Below are 21,704 nucleotides of genomic sequence, written 5' to 3' on the forward strand. Positions count from 1 at the left end.
AAACTACCCTGTTCTATCCTTTTTTGATCCAAAGTGGATGACCTCACATTTGTCTACATTGAATTCCATCTGCCACAGTTTTGCCCATTCACCCAATCTATCAATATCGCTTTGTAATTTTATGTTTTCATCTACACTGCTTACAATGCCACCAATCTTTGTGTCATTGGCAAACTTAGATATGAGACTTTCTATGCCTTCATCTAAGTAGTTAATAAATATTGTGAATAATTGAGGCCCCAAGACAGATCCTTGCGGGACTCCACTAGTCACATCCTGCCAATGTGAATACCTACCCATTATCCCTACTCTCTGTCGCCTTTCGCTCAGCCAACTTCCTAACCAAGTCCGTACTTTTCCCTCGATTCCATGGGCTTCTATCTTAGCTAACAGTCTCTTATGTGGGACCTTATCAAATACCTTCTGGAAGTCCATATAAATAACATCCATTGACATTCCCCTGGCCACTACTTTAGTCACCTCTTCAAAAAATTCAATCAGGTTTGTCAGGCACGACCTACCTTTCACAAATCCAAGTTGGCTCTCTCTGATTAACTGAAAATTCTCAAGGTCTTCAGTCACCCTATCCTTAATTATAGACTCCAGCATTTTCCCCACAACAGATGTTAGGCTAACTGGTCTATAATTCCCTGGTTTCCCTCTCTCTCCTTTCTTAAAAAACAGAGTTATATGTGCAATTTTCCAATCCAGAGGGACAGTTCCTGAATCTAGAGAACTTTGAAAGATTATACTTAGGGCATCTGCAATGTGCTCACCTACTTCCTTTAAAACCCTGGGATGGAAACCATCTGGTCCTGGGGATTTGTCACTCTTTAGTGCTATTATTTTCTTCATTACTGTTGCTTTACTGATATTAATTTTATCGAGTCCCTGTCCCCGATTCAATATTAGTTTTCTTGAGATTTCCGGCATGCTATCCTCTTTTTCTACTGTAAACACTGACGCAAAGTAATTATTCATCATGTCCGCCATCTCCTCATTGTCAATGATAATATCCCCACTTTCAGTTTTTAAGGGGCCAATATTGCTCCTGACCCCCTCTTTTTCCTAATATAACTATAAAAGTTCTTCTATTGGTTTTGATATCCCTTGCAAGTTTCTTTTCATACTCTCTTTTTGTAGCTCTTACTATCTGTTTTGTGACCCTTTGTTGATCTTTGTATCTTTCCCATGCGTCAGGATCTGTGCCATTTTTTGCCTTTTTGTATGCCCTTCCCTTATGTCTTATACTGTCCCTTACCTCTTTAGTTGTCCATGGCTGTTTTTTTTGGCAAGTAGAGGTCTTGCCCCTCAGGGAATTTTGGAAGATCATAACCAATGCATCTCTGCAGCCACCTTTTTTTAGAACCCTCGGATGTAGGCCATCAGGTCCAGGGGATTTATTGGTTTTTAGTCCCATTAGTTTCTTAAGTACTTTTTCTCTACTGATATTAATTACTTTAAGTTTCTAACTCTCATTAGCCCCTTCGTTCCTCACTATTTCTGGTATGGTTTTTGTGTCTTCTACTGTGAAGAGAGATACAAAATATTTGTTTAACATCTCTCCCATTTCCTGATTACCCATTATAATTTCTTCTGTCTCAGCCTCTAAGGGGCCCACTTTTGCTAATCTCTTCCTTTTTACATACTTATAGAAGCTCTTACAATCTGTTTTTATATTTCTTGCTAGTTTACTTTCATATTCTATTTTCTTCCTTTTTATCAATTTTTTGGTCATCCTTTGCTGGTTTCTAAAACTCTCCCAATCCTCAGGCTTACTATTCTTCTTGGCAACATTATAGGCATCTTCTTTTAATCTAATACTATCCTTAACTTCTTTAGTTAGCCACGGGTGGATCACTTTTCCCGTGGAGTTTTTATTTCTCAATGGAATGTATATTTGTTGAGAATATTGAAATGTTTCTTTAAATGTTTTCCATTGCTTTTCAACCATCATACCCTTTAATTTAATTTCTCAATCTACCTTGGCCCCTCATACCTATGTAATTGGCTTTATTTAACTTTTAAGAGTCTAGTTTCAGACTTAAGTACGTCACTCTCAAATTCAATGTGAAATTCTATCATATTATGATCACTTTTCCCCAGAGGATCCTTTACTGTAAGATTTTCTAAACGCCATGTACCCTGGAATATTGAGTTGAAGGGTACATGACGTATCCACCCTATCAATTCCTTTCAAAAGCCTAAAAACCTCAATCAAATCACCCCTTAACCTTTTATATTTCAGGGAATACAAGTCTAGGAGAGAAGTATTACTTGGAATTAATCCAGCTGCAGAGACAGAACAATTTTAAAATATAATATGAACTTAGTGTTAGTTTCATTTTCTCAGATCAATTTTTTCGCAGCAGCATCCCTGTGTGTCATGTCCATGTTCATTTAGTTATTCCGTACAAACTGAAAAAATTCAGATATGTTTCACCACTTTATGGTAACCTGCATAAGTTTGTCGGCTTATAACACAGAACTGGATGATGATAGTGACAAATAGAAGAAAAGGAAAGGGAGAATTCGATCTTCAGAAGAAATCGCTGAACTGTGGAACCAATTACTTTCCAGTTTATTTTAGATCACCATGTAGATTACGATGGTTTTTTTATTCGTTCATGGGATGTGGGCATCGCTGGCAAGGCCAGCATTTATTACCCATCACTAATTGCCCTTCAGTAGTTGGTGGTGAACCGCCTTCTTGAACTGCTGCAGTCCATGTGATGAAGGTTCTCCCACAGTGCTGTTAGGAAGGGAGTTCCAGGATTTTGACCCAGCGATGATGAAGGAACGGCGATATATTTCCAAGTCGGGATGGTGTGTGAATATTTAGGGTGGTGGATTGATGTTCTTCCTCATCTACTTGTGCAGCTTGTCCAAGTCCATTTTAAACCCTACCTACTCGATCTTGAAAAAGGCTGCTCCCATTGACTCCATGTCAAGAGAAGGTCTTCAGGTGACCTTCTCTTGATCTCTACACCCCAGTGCCTTAATTCTCACAACTAGCTTCTTACACTGAGCATTGGCTTGGATCAGTTGGTATCTCTTGCTTGTGAGTTCAAGCCTAACAGCAAGACTTTAGCATATAATTAAGGCTGTTTGTGGGATCTTTGTCATGCACAATTGGTTGCTGCATTTACCTACATAACAAAAATGACTGCACTTTAAAAATAATTCACTGGTTGTGCAGCAGCTTGGAATGTGACGAGGCGCTATATAAATGCATATTCTTTCTTTTGTGGTATCCTATCAAATGCCTTTTGAAAATCCATATATACAACATCCACCATATTCCCTTTATCTGCGAGTTCCTCAAAAAATTCAGTCAAACTAGTTGACCTCCCATTGGGGTTCCAAGTGTATCTCCAGGGTTCAGTTAAAGGACGGTGGATAATTGGGCCAGGGCGTACAGATGTAATTCAATCCCCATTTTAAACTCTTACATTTTGCCATAGTTTTATATTCCCATTATAAATTCCTATGACAACATTTATGATGGAAACTGCCTATGTAAACTTATCACATTGTAATTACAGACACCTGCCACTTGTAGAGCTGCAGCACCCCCACTGGGGGGAGGGTGTAACTACAGTATGACAAGTTTACATGGACAGTTTCTATTATAAGTGTGGAGATAAGAACTTATGGAAAAATTTGAATGAAAATAAAATCTATAGTATATTTCTAGCCAATCTCCCATGATGCTGTATGTGGGGAGTCAAGACCGAGTATAGTTTTTAGGTGAACCAAGATTAGAGGCTGGGGCATAATTGGACCAGGCCACGTAGAATTAATTCAGTCCCATACGAGCTAACAATAAAACACATTTGTAAACAGTATCAAACCTGAATTTTGTACCTAATTAATTTTCTTCTACAAAGTGGAGGAGTACATTGAATGAAATACACTCCTCAGATTTGTCTTCCCCTTTAACTTGTCATGCTGTGTATTGTAAAGCTTAGTATCACCTACCACAGTTCATTGATTTACCTCAGCTTCTCTACTACTCTTTCCAACCTTGGAGGTGTCCTGCAATATGTTCCGTAACCTGCTTCTCAATTAAATAGAATGGAGCTTAAGTAAGCACATTCTGTAAACCTGAACTGCACCTACAGTGGAAGAGATCCCAGCAATATTCTTTTGTCAACAAATGCCTCCTGCAAGGTATTACTCAATGTTCTAGTTAGTATTGCAATCTTATGCTTATGTTAACGTATCTGGTTCCATTCAGGGATCAAATAAGTGGGACGCAAGTCTACACTCTGAATGAAAATACAGTACAAAACTTATATCTGACCCCGGTGCTTTTGCAACCCTTTATTTGACCGAATGAATTCCTTTACATTTGCTGGAAATGCTGCCTCAGTGGTTATACAATTGACTTTTGCAATCTGCTAGGTGCACAGATCATTATTTAAACGGTGCACCTATATTGCGACTCACCCCGCCCGTTCAGAGTCAACCTCACTAAACACTGTAATTTTCTGGCGTTGACCAAGGTACAATCAGCTCCCACAAGTGCCTGAAGAAAATAAAACTTGTCCAGAGACTAGGCAGCTGCTTCCTGTAAAATACTAACAGAGTGACTCTGGACAGAAATAGGACCAAAGTGGAGGGTCTCTTTCAGACAAGGAATTCAAGAGTGTTTCAGTATTGCTGTTTTTTTTTATATTCATTCTCAGGATGTGGGTGTCACTGGCGAGACCGGCCTTTGTTGCCCATCCCTAGTTGCCCTGAGAAGATATTGATGGGCCTTCCACTTGAACTACTGCAGTTCATGAGGTGTGCGTTTGATTCAACTGAGTGGCTTGCTAAGCCACTTCAGAGGGCAGTTAAGAGTCAACCACATTGGTATGGGACTGGAGTCACACATAGATCAGAATGGGTAAGGACCAGTTGGGTTTTTACAACAATCCAACAGCTTCATGGTCACTTGTACTGATATCAGCTTTCCTTAAAAACTGATTCAGATTCTTAAACTGCCATGGTGGGATATGAACTCACATTTATCTGGATTATTAGTCCAGGCTTTTGGATGACTAGTCTAGTAACTAAACACTGCACTACCATACCCTGAGGCGCATAAGTTGATTTTCTAATGGATTTATCTGGTCTCCACCTGTTCTCCCATTTTAAACTGGTGCCCACATGAGCAGTAATGGTTCAATATTCATATGAATGTATCTTGTTGCTCAGGGAACCTTGTCCAAGTGGCCATTTTATATATGCGAGCCAGCCCATTTGACAGTGAACAACATCAGAGCTGATCCTGTTCTCACATATTGTCTACACATGCACATTTTCCCTCATGGATCTCTGGACCTTGGTCAGGACCTGGAACTCTGAATGATTTTTCCCTAATCAGCACTAGGTTTACCAACTCTGGTTGAACATATTCCTGGCGGTATCAGCACATGACCCTTCCGCCTCCAACCACCCCGCCCCCACACTCCTGCCATTGGTCACCCAACACAACCATTCTCACAGCACACTGCCTTTACACGCCAATTGGAAAGTGAACAGACTCTCCATTACCTGATTGGATGATTCTAGACTCTCAACTCCAATATTTTCTAACTAATAAATGAAAGTGTTGAAAGCTATTTTAATGGTCGGGCTTCATTTACATGGGATTGGCAAGCTATGAAGGCTGAAGCACCGCTCACAGGCAGCAATAGTGACTAGAGCTGTTTCCCAACAGCAGTAAAACCAACCTTTTGCCCCCATCTTACTCTTTTTATTTTTTTAAATTAGTGCATAATCTTGTTTTTTGTTTCATTGATTTCATGTAAAAAGGCATAAAATATCAAAAGATTTTTTCTACACATCAATCAAAATCGCAGAGCTGAGGCCTTTTGGCCCTGATTTGTTTAGCACCAAATCAGATTTATAGTAGTTGATATGAGAGGTGGTTTGAACTGTGCCTGTATACAGCAGAGGGAGCGTCTCACTACTTGGTGAGTGAACCGAGATTCAGCAGGACAATGTCATTTGAATTTTGATGCACATGTGCTACTTGATTATTCTACAGCTTCTTATCTTACAACAGGCAGAATTTTGAATTTAGTTTTTAGAATTGGAGTCCTGGAATATTTGTTTAAGACGACAAATAGTTTCTACCTTATTAATCAGTAAACTTCCTGCTTAAAATTCAGATGCCTTGGCTTTGAATTCCAGTAATACTTGGAGGGCAACCTCTCAAATGTATTTCCTAGGACTGCAGTGTTGCAAAGGTCACCCGTGTTGTTTTTCTGTGCTGATTATTTTTTTAACTTAAAGTGATTGAATAAATTTAAGAAGTGACTTAAAGCTGTTTCTAGAAATGTCTGAAAATGGATTATTACTGACCCATGAAAACAGATCAGTAATTGCAGGCCATTCTGAACTATAACATGATTCTTAGCAACTTTAACTGAAAACATTACCTCCTTAGCTATATAAGTCTAAGAATATTACCAGGCAAAAAGTTTACCAAGTACAAATGTGGCTGAATGTGAAGAACACTGGGGAAATTTGAACAGAATTGGTTCTGCATACTGTTTCTTGGAACTCTGAATCCAACATCTGGATAGGGATTTCTTAGCTGTCACAAAACTGGCTGCATGCTTACCTGCGATGTGCAGAGCTAACGTCCGAATTAATCTTTATGGAATGAATTTTGTTCAAATATGACTAATTCTGCTTTGACTCATTCCTATATACTAGTAGTTTTTTTGACCAGCATCATTTAAATTAGTGTTGTAATCTTGCTGTGTGCTATTAGTGACGCATACATTGAGGTATTTGTATGAAATTCCTCTGTACACTATTTTAACAAAGGCATTAACTGTTTGATTAGATGGGTTATTACCTTTTGTTGAACTAGGAGACTAAGCAATTTCATAGCAATATCCATTTCATAATGCAATTTAAATTTTGCATTGCTACACAGCAGTTTCACTTCTACGAAAAATACTTTATAACCTTCAACCACCTAATCTGACATTGGACTTGATTAGAGTAAATAAAATTACCAGATTTTTACAGATCCATTCTATGTTATAGATGTCAGCCTTGGCTCAGTGGTAGCACTCTCACCTCTGAGTCAGAAGATGGTGGGTTTAAGGCTCACTCCAGAAACTTGAGCACATAATCTAGGCTGGCATTTCAGTGCAGTACTGAGGGTGTGCTGGACCGTCAGAGGTCGTGTCTTTTGGATGAAATGTTAAACAGAGGCCCTGTCTACACTGTCAGGTGGATGTAAAAGATCCCTTGGCAATATTTGAAGAAGAGATGGGGAGTTGTCCTGGGCGATATTTATCCCAAAACAACCAAAACAGATTATCTGATGGTTTATCTCATTGCTGTTTGTGGGACCTTGCTTTGTGCAAAGTCACTGCTGTTGTAATTGCCCTACATTACAACAGGGACTACACTTAAAAAGTACTTCATTGGCTGAGAAGCCTTTTATGATGTCCTAAGGTCATTAAAGGTGCTACGTAAATGCAAGATCTTTCTTTATAGTTCTGATGTGTTTGAATTGATAAACATTTCATTCACACTCTGTTTTACATTCTTGTATAATGACAAAGATTCCTGGTTGTCTGTTTGTAGATTACACCACTTTAAAGCATAGAGATTGTGAAAATACAGTCAATATACCCAATGGAAATGGTACCACAAGTGAACTGTTATCTTTTAACCATTGCGTATTGTACAATATTTGCTAAGGTGTGTTTACATTCTGTTCTATTTGCTTTATATTGAATGGCACACTAGTTCATGCTGAATTCCACAAAGCGCAAAAAGAACAATTAATTGATGCCACAGGAAAAAAAAATCCTGATTTGTACTCTGAAACTTATAGACTGGACAATTTTTAAACTAAAAGATGCCCTGTTCTAATAGAATGGTGAAGAAAGTGTATTTATTCCAAGCTATATGATTAATCATAATATTTCAATGAAAAAAAGTGTGCGGAGCTGGCAATCTTCCACAGGTTTACAGTTTTTGTAACAAGAAGTACCTGGACCATTTTATAGATGATTAAGTTACAGAGTTTAGCAACATTAAAGTTAAAGGTTTCAAAATCAAAAGCAAGTGCACTTCATGCTCTATAATGACATTCTCAATGCTTTTAAGCTTTGACTTTTACACTTTGTTTAAAATGATCATAAAGAAATATTCCACATCATGAATGAGAAGGACAGTAATAGAGTTATCAATAGCAGCTCAGTCAAATCCAGAGGTTTTATGACTTGTTCCTCACTTGCATTTAAATCAGTTAGATATGGTATTATGCTGTTTTTATTTTGGATGGTGAGTTTTTTTAAACATAATTTCTGCTCTCCCTTTTCTTGAGACTCCCTGTGATGGTCGGTGGTTGACTTGCAATCAAACTTCTGCTGATGCCGCTCTGAAAATGGCTGCTATTCAAGCATGAGAGCATTCGGGTTATTCTCTTGTCATTTTCCCTTCCTACCATGAGGATAGCACATGGCGTCCATTCAGTGGCTCCCCACAAGAATACAGGTTGAGATTAGAAACTCAGCACATGGATGGTCTTGGGAATGACCTCACTTCGTGCTGCATAAAGTCTTAAAATAAAATTCCAAACAAGTATGTTTCTGTCAGTTATCTTATTCTGTAGTAATATTCTGCGGAAAATCCTATGCTCCAATCAGACTGCATTGGTGAAATGCTGAGTGGATATGGTGATATGGTCCCAATTTATACAAATGCATTGGGATCAGTTTTAAGATATGGATTGAAGACAGTATATGAAATGCAGCAATGTCTTAGTGTATAGATGCACTGCCTGATATGTGCTAAACCATACAAACAAAGAATATCCCAGGTTCAACTCCTAGTCTGTGCCGATATCAGCTGATATCAGACGGTATGGCAGTAGGGACACGACAGTTGTCCGCAACACTCCTGGATTGGGGAGAGGAAAGTAAGCCAGAATTCTGATTCCTGGTCATTATCCACAAAAAGCAGGACAAATCCAATCCGGCCAATTACCGCCCCATCAGTCTACTCTCAATCATCAGCAAGTGATGGAAGGTGTTGTCGACAGTGTTATCAAGCGGCACTTACTCACCAATAACCTGCTCACCGATGCTCAGTTTGGGTTCCACCAGGATCACTCGGCTCCAGACCTCATTACAGCCTTGGTCCAAACATGGACAAAAGAGCTGAATTCCAGAGGTGAGGTGAGAGTGACTGCCCTTGACATCAAGGCAGCATTTGACCGAATATGGCACCAAGGAGCCCTAGTAAAATTGAAGTCAATGGGAATCAGGGGGAAAACACTCCAGTGGCTGGAGTCATACCTAGCACAAAGGAAGATGGTAGTGGTTGTTGGAGGCCAATCATCTCAGCCCCAGGACATTGCTGCAGGAGTTCCTCCGGGCAGTGTCCCAGGCCCAACCATCGTCAGCTGCTTCATCAATGACCTTCCCTTCATCATAAGGTCAGAAATGGAGATGTTCGCTGATGCTTGCACAGTGTTCAATTCCATTCGCAACCCCTCAGATAATGAAGCAGTCTGAGCCCGCATGCAGCAAGACTTGGACAACATCCAGGCTTGGGCTGATAAGTGGCAAGTAACATTCGCGCCAGAAAAGTGACAGGCAATGACCATCTCCAACAAGAGAGAGTCTAACCACCTCCCCTTGACATTCAACGGCATTACCATTGGCGAATCCTCCACCATCAACATCCTGGGGGGTCACCATTGACCAGAAACTTAACTGGACCAGCCATATAAATACTGTGGCTACAAGAGCAGGTCAGAGGCTGGGTATTCTGCAGCGAGTGACTCACCTCCTGACTCCCCAAAGCCGTTCCACGATCTACAAGGCACAAGTCAGGAGTGTGATGGAATACTCTCCACTTGCCTGGATGAGTGCAGCTCCAACAACACTCAAGAAGCTCGACACCATCCAGGACAAAGCAGCCCGCTTGATTGGCACCCCATCCACCACCCTAAATCTTTACTCCCTTCACCACCAGCGCACTGTGCCTGCAGTGTGTACCATCCACAGGATGCACTGCAGCAACTCGCCAAGGCTTCTTCGACAGCACTTCCCAAACCCGCGACCTTTACCACCTAGAAGGACAAGAGCAGCAGGCACATGGGAACAACACCACCTGCATGTTCTCCTCCAAGTCACACACCATCCCAACTTGGAAATATATCGCCATTCCTTCATCGTCACTGGGTCAAAATCCTGGAACTCCCTTCCTAACAGCACTGTGGGAGAACCTTCACCACATGGACTGCAGCGGTTCAAGAAGGCGGCTCACCACCACCTTCTCAAGGGCAATTAGGGATGGGCAATAAATGCCGGCCTCGCCAGCGACGCCCACATCCCATGAACGAATGAAAAAGAAAATCCAGTGACACCAACTGGAAGTGCACGTGTTTGGATGTCAGATGAGGACAGGATCAGATTCAATATGATTAGCCTAATAGCTGAATAGCCTGCTGACATTATCTGGGCTCCCACTTGAAAAAAATGATCTCTTGAGTGAGGTACCAGAGAGAGGATAGAGTCTGTAGGACCAAACCCCAACGAGAGTTAATGCTTTTAGGAAAGGAGGAGTGAAAAGTGAAGTCAAATTTTCTTCTTAACAAGGTGTTACACGGGCAGCTATTCAATTCAACCTCAAATACTTGTGGTTGAAATTGTACTGTGCGTTATTAGTAACAAATGTATAACCCATGCATAGCACATTCCTTTGTTTGATATATCTGAATAAAGGCACTAAGCTGGTTAAAATAGCACACTTCTTTATGTCAATCCTTTGGCCTTTTAATGGAGGAGGCACACTAAACTTTGTGATACATACTTTGCCCAAACTCCTGTTATTCACTGGCTGATGATGTATTCCAATGTAACAATGTCAGGCGAGGGGCCCAGTTGGGTTGGTACACATAGGAAAATGGCTGGGTTGGAGAGCTGGGGTGGCACAAATTTCAAAGCATATGGTCTCCATCCCTGAATGGAGAGAAGGCAATTAAGTGCACTTTACCTGTGAACAGGAATGTGCTTTTTGGGTCTAATGGCCTTTTCCTGTTCCTAAAAATTCCTATGCACTTATTTGGTAACAGTCCAGAATTAGATGATTACATATTTCGTAGAATTACATAGAATCTACAGCACCAAAACAGGCCATTCAGCCCAACTGGTCTATGCTGGTGTTTATATTTCACATGAGCCTCCTCCCACTCCAAGTGCCTCTTCCCACCCTGCCCCAGTATCCCTTCTCCCTCATGTATTTTTCAAGCCTCTCCTTAAATGTATCACTGCTATCTGCTTCAACCACTCCATCTGGTAGCAAGTTCCACAGTCTCACCACTCTCTGTGTAAAGATATTCCAAGGTTTTACAACAAAAATAATGGTATTTTTTTTTAAAAACTACAAAACGTAAACAGGAGAAATGAGAGAACAGCATACTTTGGTCAGTTACATCTATTATGGTCAACAGCTCAAGCGACACTTACAGCTATTACATATGACCACAGTTGGATGCACATGGATGGAACAAAACCTTTAGAAAACAAGAAGATTTATTGCTTTTGTTGAAGTCATGCTTGAGTTGATCAATGCCTGAAAAGTCTTGATCATGTTCCTTGTGCAATGACTTCAATCATTACCCTGATGAATAAATAATGGTTACTTTAGAATATTATTTTTATTAAGTAAATGAGGAGAGCCACATAACTCACGAGTGAGAAAGTCTAAGTGATCTAAAGATTTTCCCCTCCCTAAATGGGAGAATGTGGTACTCTATATATTTATTGTGATGGGACTAGTATACAAATAGAGTAATTTAATTCTTCCCACAGACCTGTGAGACACTTTCACCAGTACTTGGATATGTTTGATTATTTGAAAAAAATATTTATTTTGCTTCTCTTCCCTCTTGTCCCTTTGCATAAGTTATAAGTTATAAGGACAGGAAGACTTCCATGTTTATGCAGCTGCGCTGCTACATCCTGTATCAGTCCAAAAGGTCTGACTGAATCTCAGAGTCGATGCTTCACATACCATTTCTCCTGCCTGTTGAAATTTTTTCCCAGACAATGTTGTTTGTAACTCTGAATCTGTGTCAGAAGTTCAAATAAAGTCTCAACCATCAGTTGCTGAACCAGGGTTACTAGAGTGTGGATTAGGCTATGGCTTGCTTGTTGATCAGCTGCCTAGGTCCTAAGCTCTGGAATTCCCTCCCTAAACCTCACCACCTCTCTACCTTTCTCTCCTCCTTTAAGATGCTCCTTAAAACTTACCTCTTTGACCGAGCTTTTGGTCACCTGTCCTAATATCCGCTTATGTGGCTCAGCTTCAAATTTTGTATGATAATTGCTCCTGTGAAGCACCTTGGGACATTTTACTATGTTAAAGGTGCTATATAAATGCAAGTTGTTGTTGTTGTTGCTGCCCCAGAACAATTTCTTCAAGTTTTTCTCTGCTCCTAGCAGCCACCACAATCAAATTCATGAGCTATCCGCCCTTGTTACAATTGTCTCTGGCACCCGATTGTTATTATACCTAATATATACAAATAAAGCATCTTCAGTAGGGCGGTCAAACGAATAAGAAAATTAAATGTTAATGTTTATTTTGTTACTGATGCTATTATTAGCATCCAAAAAACAGCCCAGCATAAAAGCCCTGGAGCAGGAACAGCTTTGAATCTGAACCACGGCAACGCTCTAGCCTGCAGGTCATGAATGACGCTCCATGGAGCAACAGACCAGCAGGGGCACAAGGCTGACGGAGAGGCGGTCTGCAGCTGGGTTCAGGTTTTTTGATGAACACTGCTGACTGGCACTGCTGCACTTGGCAACGGCGCACATGTAAGGTTGCCAAGGTATCAGAGGCAAGGTCCCAGTTGGAGACAGGACTCTCACTAGGAGATAGGGTTGCCAACTTTGGTTGGATGTATTCCTGGAGGTTTCATCACATGACCTCCTGCCACCAACTGCCCTGCCCAGTCAAACAGCCTTTTCTCCCGATTTCCAATATTTTTATAACTAATAAACGAAAATGTTCAAAGAAAATGAAAAAGAACACACGATTTTTTTTAAATGTCCCTATGGTTTTTCTCCTGGGTTGTTCGTTGCTGGTGATTAATCTTTAATTCCTGGAGATTTCAGGACAATTCTGAAGGTTTGGCAACCCTATGCACATGTGCAGAAGGACATAATGTGCATAAGCTTAAGGTGAGGAATTGCGAAGTGTACTGATGGCTGCAGGAGGTTCCAAGACATTCTCTGCATAACTTCCACGATTAAAGTGCATTAAAAAATTAATCCCCCCAAAATTATCCCATTAATCTCAGACGTTAACTATAATTAATTGACAGTCCTAATCTTCAATAGTTCCGTGAGCAAGTAAAACATGCTTGGCTCTGATAGACCAGATTGCTTGTTCTAAATCTCTACTTGTGCTCACAAAAATGCTGCTGGGAAGGAAGGGAATGAGAAGGGAAACTGCATAGATATAATTAATGTTATTCTATAATGAATCACAAGGACATTTTATAATAAAATGTTTTTTGTCCCAGCAGAACATCTGTCTTTCAATCATACACTCGTGGGTTGGTACCAGGCCTGCCTGTTACTTTTAGAAACAAATTTCATCCATTATCTGCTGGGCTGCTATATGGAATGGCGCATGGTGACAGCAAGGCATCAGTATTGTGTCCAAATAAACACTCAAATTAGTGTGGTAATAACTAGCTGCTTTTAATTCCAGGCCCTTAAGAATATTCTGTCAAAAAATAACAAAACCAATACAAGAAGACCTTGGAGTGTAATAGCTTAATCCCATCAGGGGAGTCAATAGTGTTCAGTTAACAATATGCAAGTACCGGACATATCAGTCAGCTTCTGTCATTGCAGTCAGCAGTGATGCAAAGCAATTAATGGTCGAGCACATTGTGGGCATGGGAGCAGAGAAAAGGGGATTGCCAAAACTTATGAGAGTTTCGTCTCATAATCAGTCGAGGATAACGTCGACGCATCAGCAGTATCACACATTGAAGTAGGGTAACACAAGTAATTGATATAGCTCCCCTGTGAGTTGGTGGGTGAATGCATTGGTTGGTGTGGTACTGAGCCATACAGCCTTAGCGTTGAGACCATGATTTATTCTAATTTACATTAATAACAAGGCCCAAATTTAAATCGGAATGGGAGTCAGGCTGCGGGTGGGAGCGTAATGTCAGACGGCAGGAGGCCACCGCCGGGGACTGAAGGAACGGTCCTCGGCATTCAGTTAAGTCGGCTGGGGCAGGGGAGGCATAATCTTTCCACTTTGGGCCTCTTCTGGCCTGGCTCGTTTTCCTACTAGGTTGACTTGGCAGGAAAGTCACAACCGCTCCCCTGCTAAAGCTAATGGTTAAAATGGCAGCTGGGCCCCAACATCATTGGAGCCCGGTCTGCATATTTAAAGAAGGACCCCATCAGTTTCTGGTGGCCTTCCTTCTCGCCTGTTCAGAAAAAAAACAGGTTAAAATCAAAGCCTGCGGAAAAAGAGCGGTATGTCGGCGGGTAAGTAGCCTGAGCGATTATAACTGCCAGCCCTCCCAGTTCCGCCAGGCGGGCAGGGTTAAAATCGTCCCTTTACTTTCAGAAACTCATTGCAAATTAATCAAACTTGCAGATGAATCTAAAATAAGAGGGACAGTGGAATCAAAGGAGGCAGCTCAGATATTACAGAATAAGTTGGGCAAAATATGCCTTTGGGAAAAACAATGGTGGATGAAGTTTAATCCTAAGAATTACAAAGAATTACAAAGGATGTACAGCACAGAAACAGGCCATTCAGCCCAACAGGTCCATGCCAGTGTTAATGCTCCTCGTGAGCCTCCTCCCACCCTTCTTCATCTAGCCCTATCAACATATTCTTCTATTGCACAAAGGCAGGAAAAATGGGTGACACACTTACTTCATGAATATTGCTGAAGTAGCTTAGAAAGAAATTGAAAAAAACTCCGGAGTATTAGTAGATTCAATGCTCAACATGTCCAACCAATGCAGAGCGACAATCAACAAAGCGAATAGACTCTTGAACTACATAGCAAAATAGTTGAATATAAGTCAAAGGATGTTGTTCCCAAACGGTTTAGTGCTCTGGTCAGACTCCGCCTTGAGCACTGTGTCCAGTTCTGGTCGCTGATACTCAAGGGAGACATTCAAGCTCCAGAAGCCGTGCAGAGAAGAGTTACAAGACTGATCCCCAGTCTCAGGCGTCTAAGTTATGAGGAAATACTAGATCGACTTGTGTTTTTCAACCTTGAATGGAAGCATCTGAGAGGTGATCTTATCGAGGTATATAAGATAGTTAAGGGAGTTAACTATCTTATATACTCTATAGTTATCCAGAATATTACCTTAAACTGTAGAAGATCTGGCAGACACAGGTTCAAACTAGTAAACGGTAATTTTAGGATTGTTATCAGGAAATTCTTCTTCACACAAATAGAAAACAATGTGTAGAATAAATTTCCAGATAGAGTACTGGGAGGCAAAAACACTGGATTTATTTAAGAATCGATTAGATACTGAAATGGGGTGATTAAAGGATCTTTCTGGATGGATGAACTAAGATGGACTGAATGGTCTTTCTCATCTTTAGCATATTTGAAAGTAGATAAATCACCAGGCCCGGATGAAATGTATCCCAGGCTGTTAAGAGAAGCAAGGGAGGAAATAGCGGAGGCTCTGACCATCATTTTCCAATCCTCTCTGGCTACAGGCATGATGCCGGAGGACTGGAGGATTGTTAACCTTGTACCATTGTTTAAAAAGGGAGAAAAGGATACACTGAGTAATTACAGGCCAGTCAGCCTAACCTCAGTGGTGGGCAAATTATTGGAAACAATTCTGAGGGACCATATTAATCGTCATTTAGAAAGGCACAGATTAATCAAGGACACTTGGCATGGATTTTTTAAGGGAAGGTTGCGTCTAATTAACCTGATTGAATTTTTTGAGGAGGGCTGATGAGGGTAGTGCATTTGATGTAGTCAAGGTCCCACGTGGCAGACTGGTCAGGAAAGTAAAAGCCTATGGGGTCCAAGGGAAAGTGGCAAGTTGGATCCAAAATTGGTTCAGTGGCAGGAAGCAAAGGGTAATGGTCGACGGGTGTTTTTATGATTGGAAGGCTGTTTCCAAAGGAGTTCCACAGGGCTCAGTACTGGGTCCCTTAATTTTTGTGGTATATATCAATGATTTAGATTTAAGTGTACAGGGCATGATTAAGAAGTTTGCAGATGATACAAAAATTGACCGTGTAGTTGATAGTGAGGAAGAAAGCTGTAGACTGCAGGAAATATCAATGGACTGGTCAGGTGGGCAGAAAAGTGGCAAATGGAATTCAATCCAGAGAAGTGTGAGGTAATGCATTTGGGGAGGGCCATCAGGGCGAGGGAATACACAATAAATGGTCGGATGCTGAGAGGTATAGAGGAACAGTGGGACCTTGGAGTGCATGTCCACAGATCCCTGAAGGTTGCAGGACAGGTAGATAAGGCGGTTAAGAAGGCATACGGGATACTTTCCTTTATTAGCCAAGGCATAGAATATAAGAGCAGGGAGGTTATGCTAGAACTGTATAAAACACTACTTAGGCCACAGCTAGAGTACTGTGTACAGCTCTGGTCACCACATTACAGGAAAGATGTGATTGCACTAGAGAGGGTACAGAGGAGATTTATGAGGATGTTGCCAGGACTGGAGAATTTTAGCTATGAGGAAAGATTGGATAGGCTGGGGTTGTTTTCTTTGGAACAGAGGAGGCTGAGGGGAGATTTAATTGAGATGTGTAAAATTATGAAGGGCCTAGATAGAATGGACAGGGAGGACTTATTTCCCTTAGCAGAGAGGTCAATAAATTTAAAGCAATTACTAGAAGGATTAGAGGGGAGTTGAGGAGAAATTTTTTCACCCAGAGGGTTGTGGGGGTCTGGAACTGACTGCCTGAAAGGGTGGTAGAGGCAGAAACTGTCATCGCATTTAATAAGTACTTGGATATGAACCTGAAGTGCCGTAACTTACATGGCTACGGACAAAGAGCTGGAAAGTGGGATTAGACTGGATGGCTCTTTTTCAGCCAGCACAGACATGATGGGCTGAGTGGCCTCCCTCTGTGCCATAAATTTCTTTGATTCTATGATCCATATTTACCTTGTGATTTTGTACCCACTGCAAAAGCTGAACTTTTCAGTGCATTCGGGAAAAAAGCTGCCGCTCAACTGATCTATAACTTTATTTCCGCAAGCACATTATTACCCTCAAAAAACAAGATAGTATGGCTGTTGCAATAGTTACAATGCAATGGGTATTCTTTTATAGTTTGCTGTACTTGAGACTTTCTCAATTTAATTATGAAGTTAATTACAAGGGGGTGGAAATCCATTTGCTTCCAATTTCCAACTGGGCCTTGGATGGGTGGGACATTCATTGCCCCCGCCCCCCACCCCCCCATATATGGCCCATGATGATGAAGGGTGGGATATCCCATGCTGGGAATTTCCTCAGCTTTGACCTGCCTGCTGCCCAGTGAATTGGACACCAAGATGAGTTCAGCATACAGGTTTGCCAAGGGGTTGATGTGGAGCCCACTGGCCTGGAAATTCTGGAAGCTGCTGCTTGGATCGGTAGTCCCCCCCACCCCGGTACCCATTGTCAACCCAGCTTCCGCCCCTCCTCTGTTAGTGGGCGCTCAAAGTGGCACCATAATATTCAAATTAAGTGACCCCGCTTAGATCCCAGATATTCTGAGAGGGTCAGGAGCAGAGGTCCACTCCATCCACTCCACTGCACCTCCTGTGACGTAGTGGGACTGAGGACTTTGGCCCCAACCTATCTACTGGTAACATAGGAATGTTCAGGATCGGACAAGACCACTGCAGTCCATCTGGCCAGGCCCAGTGTCTAGGAAATATCAAATCCCACAATATCTGTCAACCAATTTTTTTGCCAGAAACTTATCCAGATCTTTGTTGAATTTGCTTATGGGCAACTTAGTTCTATGGAGTCTTTATGCTAAAATGACAGCCCTATGAATATTAGGCAGAATCAAATGATTTTTTTTAAAGAGCTGCTGTAAAGATATTAATAAGATTGGAATTTTGAAAGGCATGTACTTTTACTTGACTCTTAAAAAAAATCATATTTTCATTAATATGCAGAGTAATTCCTGTTAATTAAAGGAATCATTGCAGTGTTTACCTGTGGCATTTTTAGCAGCAGGGTTCATTTTTCAGTTACCTTATAGACTGCAATGTTTTATTAACTATATTATCATCATCGGTTGACTATCGTCGGAGCTCCTGTGGCTATCCTCCATATCTCTTTATAAAGCAGAGATCTGAACTCTGGTGTTGTGTTTCGGTTGCTCTTTCATTGACTTGTTATAAGCTGCAGCTGCAGTTTATAGCAGCTGGTTAATTCAAGGATTGACTCATCCCACTCCCTTCCTCCAGGTGCTCATCCGCCCGAAGCCATTGGCATTTTCTGGAGGTGGTCAGGTTATTTAACCACCACCCGGCACTCAGCATTGACCAGTCATCGGTAAAGAAAGAAAGGAAAGAACTTGCATTTAATTAGCACCTTTCACGACCTCAAGACGCCCCATGGCGCTTTACAGCCAATGAAGTACAATACTGTCTACTGTCATTATGGTAGCTGGTTTTAACGCTTGACCCGACTGAGATAATTATATCAGTTACTCTGGTTCTCTACAAAATGCACGATGGGATAGTTCCATAGTTTTGATGCTAAAACGACAACCTTGTGAGTGTTCAGGAGAATCAATTGATTACTTTTAAACAGCTGTTATAAGTAAAAGAAAAATTAAATTCTGCAGAATGTTCAGGAAAGGTTCAGGCAAAATCTATTACAAATTTTGATAATTTTAGTTTTGGCACTGTGTAACTCTGTTAAGTTTGCAGCTTCTTTTCTGTACTTTGAAACTTTGGGGTAGATTTTAACCTCCAATGCCCGGCGGGAACAGTGTGGGTGAGGTGGGGGGTGGGATTTAAGATAGTAGCGGGGAGCGTGGTTGCACGGCAGTTTCTGACGAGTTCCCACCACCCCCCAACTTCTTTAACATACCTGAGAACAGGCACGGGAGGGCCGCCTGCTCCTGGCAGGTAGGAGCCTACTTTACATTAGAAATTCACAAAGCGATGATGTCTTTGGAGGCTTTACAGCATTTTAACTTCCGGATTTGGGAGGCCAGCTCAGGGCCAACTACGACAGGCAAACCATGGCAGGTGTTGCGGAGTGGTCAGAAGAAGCCTAGATAACTGCAAAATGTAACTTTCCTGTGGAATCATTGTGAGCCAGGAGGAGCAGGAGTGCTCCCCCTGAACCCGGTAGGGGTCATTGGGCCTCCCCAGCTCAGGACTTGCCTCTCCCTCCCAGCTCCGGTATCAGCTGCGAACCCCCTTCCCCAGTGCTAACTTTATGCCAGGAACCATTCCCTTGGGTCCCCGGCGATCTTGAGCTCCTGATCGCCGGCCCGACCCTGACGTCACTCCTCATTTCGGGCGGGAGGCTGTCCCACCTTATACAAATGAGGCCCAGGAGTTAAAATGTCTCGGGCCTCACGCTGAGCTTCCCACAGGAGTTTCTGTCCCGCATCGCACCTCTGCTCACCCCAAATGCGCCCACTGTTAAAATCAACCCCTCTATGTCAACATCCCAGCCTTCAAATGTCAATGGAAGATACTACACTTAGGAGAGAGCTAAACAAGGACAGAGAAATGGAAAATAAGTCATCGAAGGTTTGGGCTACCATCCTATCGGGTTCCAGAACAGCTACTGAGAGTTTTAAAGATTCACTGAGGAAGTGCAATTTCAAAAAAGATTACAGATTTGCCTTGCTTTGCATATAAAGACAAAGACAACAAAGAAACTCTCGTGCAGAGAAAGCACAAAAAAAAGGAAACAATATTAAGGAAGAAGGAAAGATGAAAGACAAAAAAAAAGAAATGGATGCTATGTGCAGTGCATACTATATATACATACTTAGATCTTATATATATATATATATATATATATATAGAGCCTTTCACAACTTCAAGACATCCCAATGTGCTTCACAGCCAATGAATTACTTTTGAAGTGTAGTCACTGTTGTAATGTAGGGAAACGTGGCAGAGAATTTGTGCACAGCAAGGTCCCACCAACAGCAATGAGATAAATAACCAGAAAATCTGTTTTACTGATGTTGGTCAGGACACCATGAGAACTCTACTGCTCTTCTTCAAGTAGTGCTGTGGGATCTTTTACACCCGCCTGAAAGGGTAGACTTGATTTAACATCTCATCCAAAAAATGGTACCTCTGACAATTTACTACTCCCTCAGTTCTGCATATCTATCTATCAATCTATATTATATATAATATATATATATATATATACACATGTACATAGAACTGTAGTATTCTATTTTTCCTTTGTTGTCTCTCTTTTTATGCAAAGCAAGGTTACTATCTATATTACTTTGTATATATAATGACGAAAAAGGAAAAGTAGGTTACTCTTTCTGTATACTATGCACTTGAACTTGTTAATCTTTCCATATATTTTCCTGCGTACAGAAAAGTCTCTTAACAGTCCTAAAAGCATGTCTAAATCCATTCAAACTTGCAGGTTCAATTTACATTCTAGAGCATGATATTTGAGCCTCAACCAACTGGAATGATTACAATGTGAAAAACTATATACAAAGGTCCTGTCAGACTGTTCTATATCCTTTAGATATCAGACAGCTTTTGAATACAGCATTCAACCGGATAGCTTGGTAACTGAGTACTTCAAAACCCCTTGTTAAAATGTACTAAATGTAATCTAAAAATTAATGATATCATTAAATTTTCAATCCTTTCCTTATTTAAATAGGTTGAATACTTTGACATTGGTTTGTAAGTAAACAACTAGCTGCTTAAAGTACATTTCTAAGATCGCCCAAGCAAATACTGGAAATCAAATTGTCTCCCTCGTACGAGTGTATAAATCAATCAATGATATAACATTGCCTATCTTTAGAACAAATTATCTTACCTTCACGCTTTTCTGCATGTTCAGGACCTGGATTTGTATCACATGTACCAGTAGTTAAAAGCTGAGCCAGTATCAGAAACAATAATCTCTGCATTATATTAGGAGTTCTACGTTTTTGCCTTAGTATAAAAAGCCTCCAGTGAGCTCTCCACAAACTCCTGTGGTTCTTCCAAATCTATTCAGCCAATTTGTGGTCTCACTGGCATTAAGAACTCCAGTAACCTGCCCTTTGAAGGTCTGTTTCAGTGACTCTGTCTCCTCTAATGTTTTCTGAGTTCAACGTCAAGTGAATGGCATGCTGTCTTAAATACCTACTAAAAATTAAAGGTGATAGTCCGTCCTTGTGTCCACATTACATTTTTTTGCCAGACAGAAAATAAGCCTTTGCTGGAGAGCCACAGAATGTAATGTGATCCCACATGCTGTGTAACACTGATGCAGTGGTGGGAACAAAGTGCAGGATTAAAGGTGATTTTCTAGTGTAGGCTGGCTTAAAGAGCAACAGCAGACTTTCTTGTCCTGCTGATTCATTTCATTAACATTTTAAAAATTGTTAATGAATGTGCTGCAATAAAGCAATGTCATAGCAATTAGTTTAATAAAATATCCTTTGAATATGATTAA

The 21,704-nt window shown here is 41.0% G+C and overlaps 1 protein-coding gene across 2 annotated transcripts in view; it reads right to left on the reverse strand.

Moving 5' to 3' along the window:
* Positions 1-21,490, reverse strand: part of ca9 (carbonic anhydrase IX) — a 92,945-nt gene extending 71,455 nt beyond the window's left edge. For both annotated transcript variants that reach the window (XM_067985046.1, XM_067985037.1), the window contains exon 1: positions 21,081-21,490. In XM_067985046.1, the coding sequence (XP_067841147.1) occupies positions 21,081-21,174 (94 nt within the window). In that variant the 5' untranslated portion in view covers positions 21,175-21,490. The remainder of the gene's footprint in view (positions 1-21,080) is intronic.
* Positions 21,491-21,704: the final 214 nt, after the last annotated feature.

Source organism: Heptranchias perlo, chromosome 1 (assembly GCF_035084215.1).
Source record: "Heptranchias perlo isolate sHepPer1 chromosome 1, sHepPer1.hap1, whole genome shotgun sequence".
NCBI lineage: Eukaryota > Metazoa > Chordata > Chondrichthyes > Hexanchiformes > Hexanchidae > Heptranchias > Heptranchias perlo.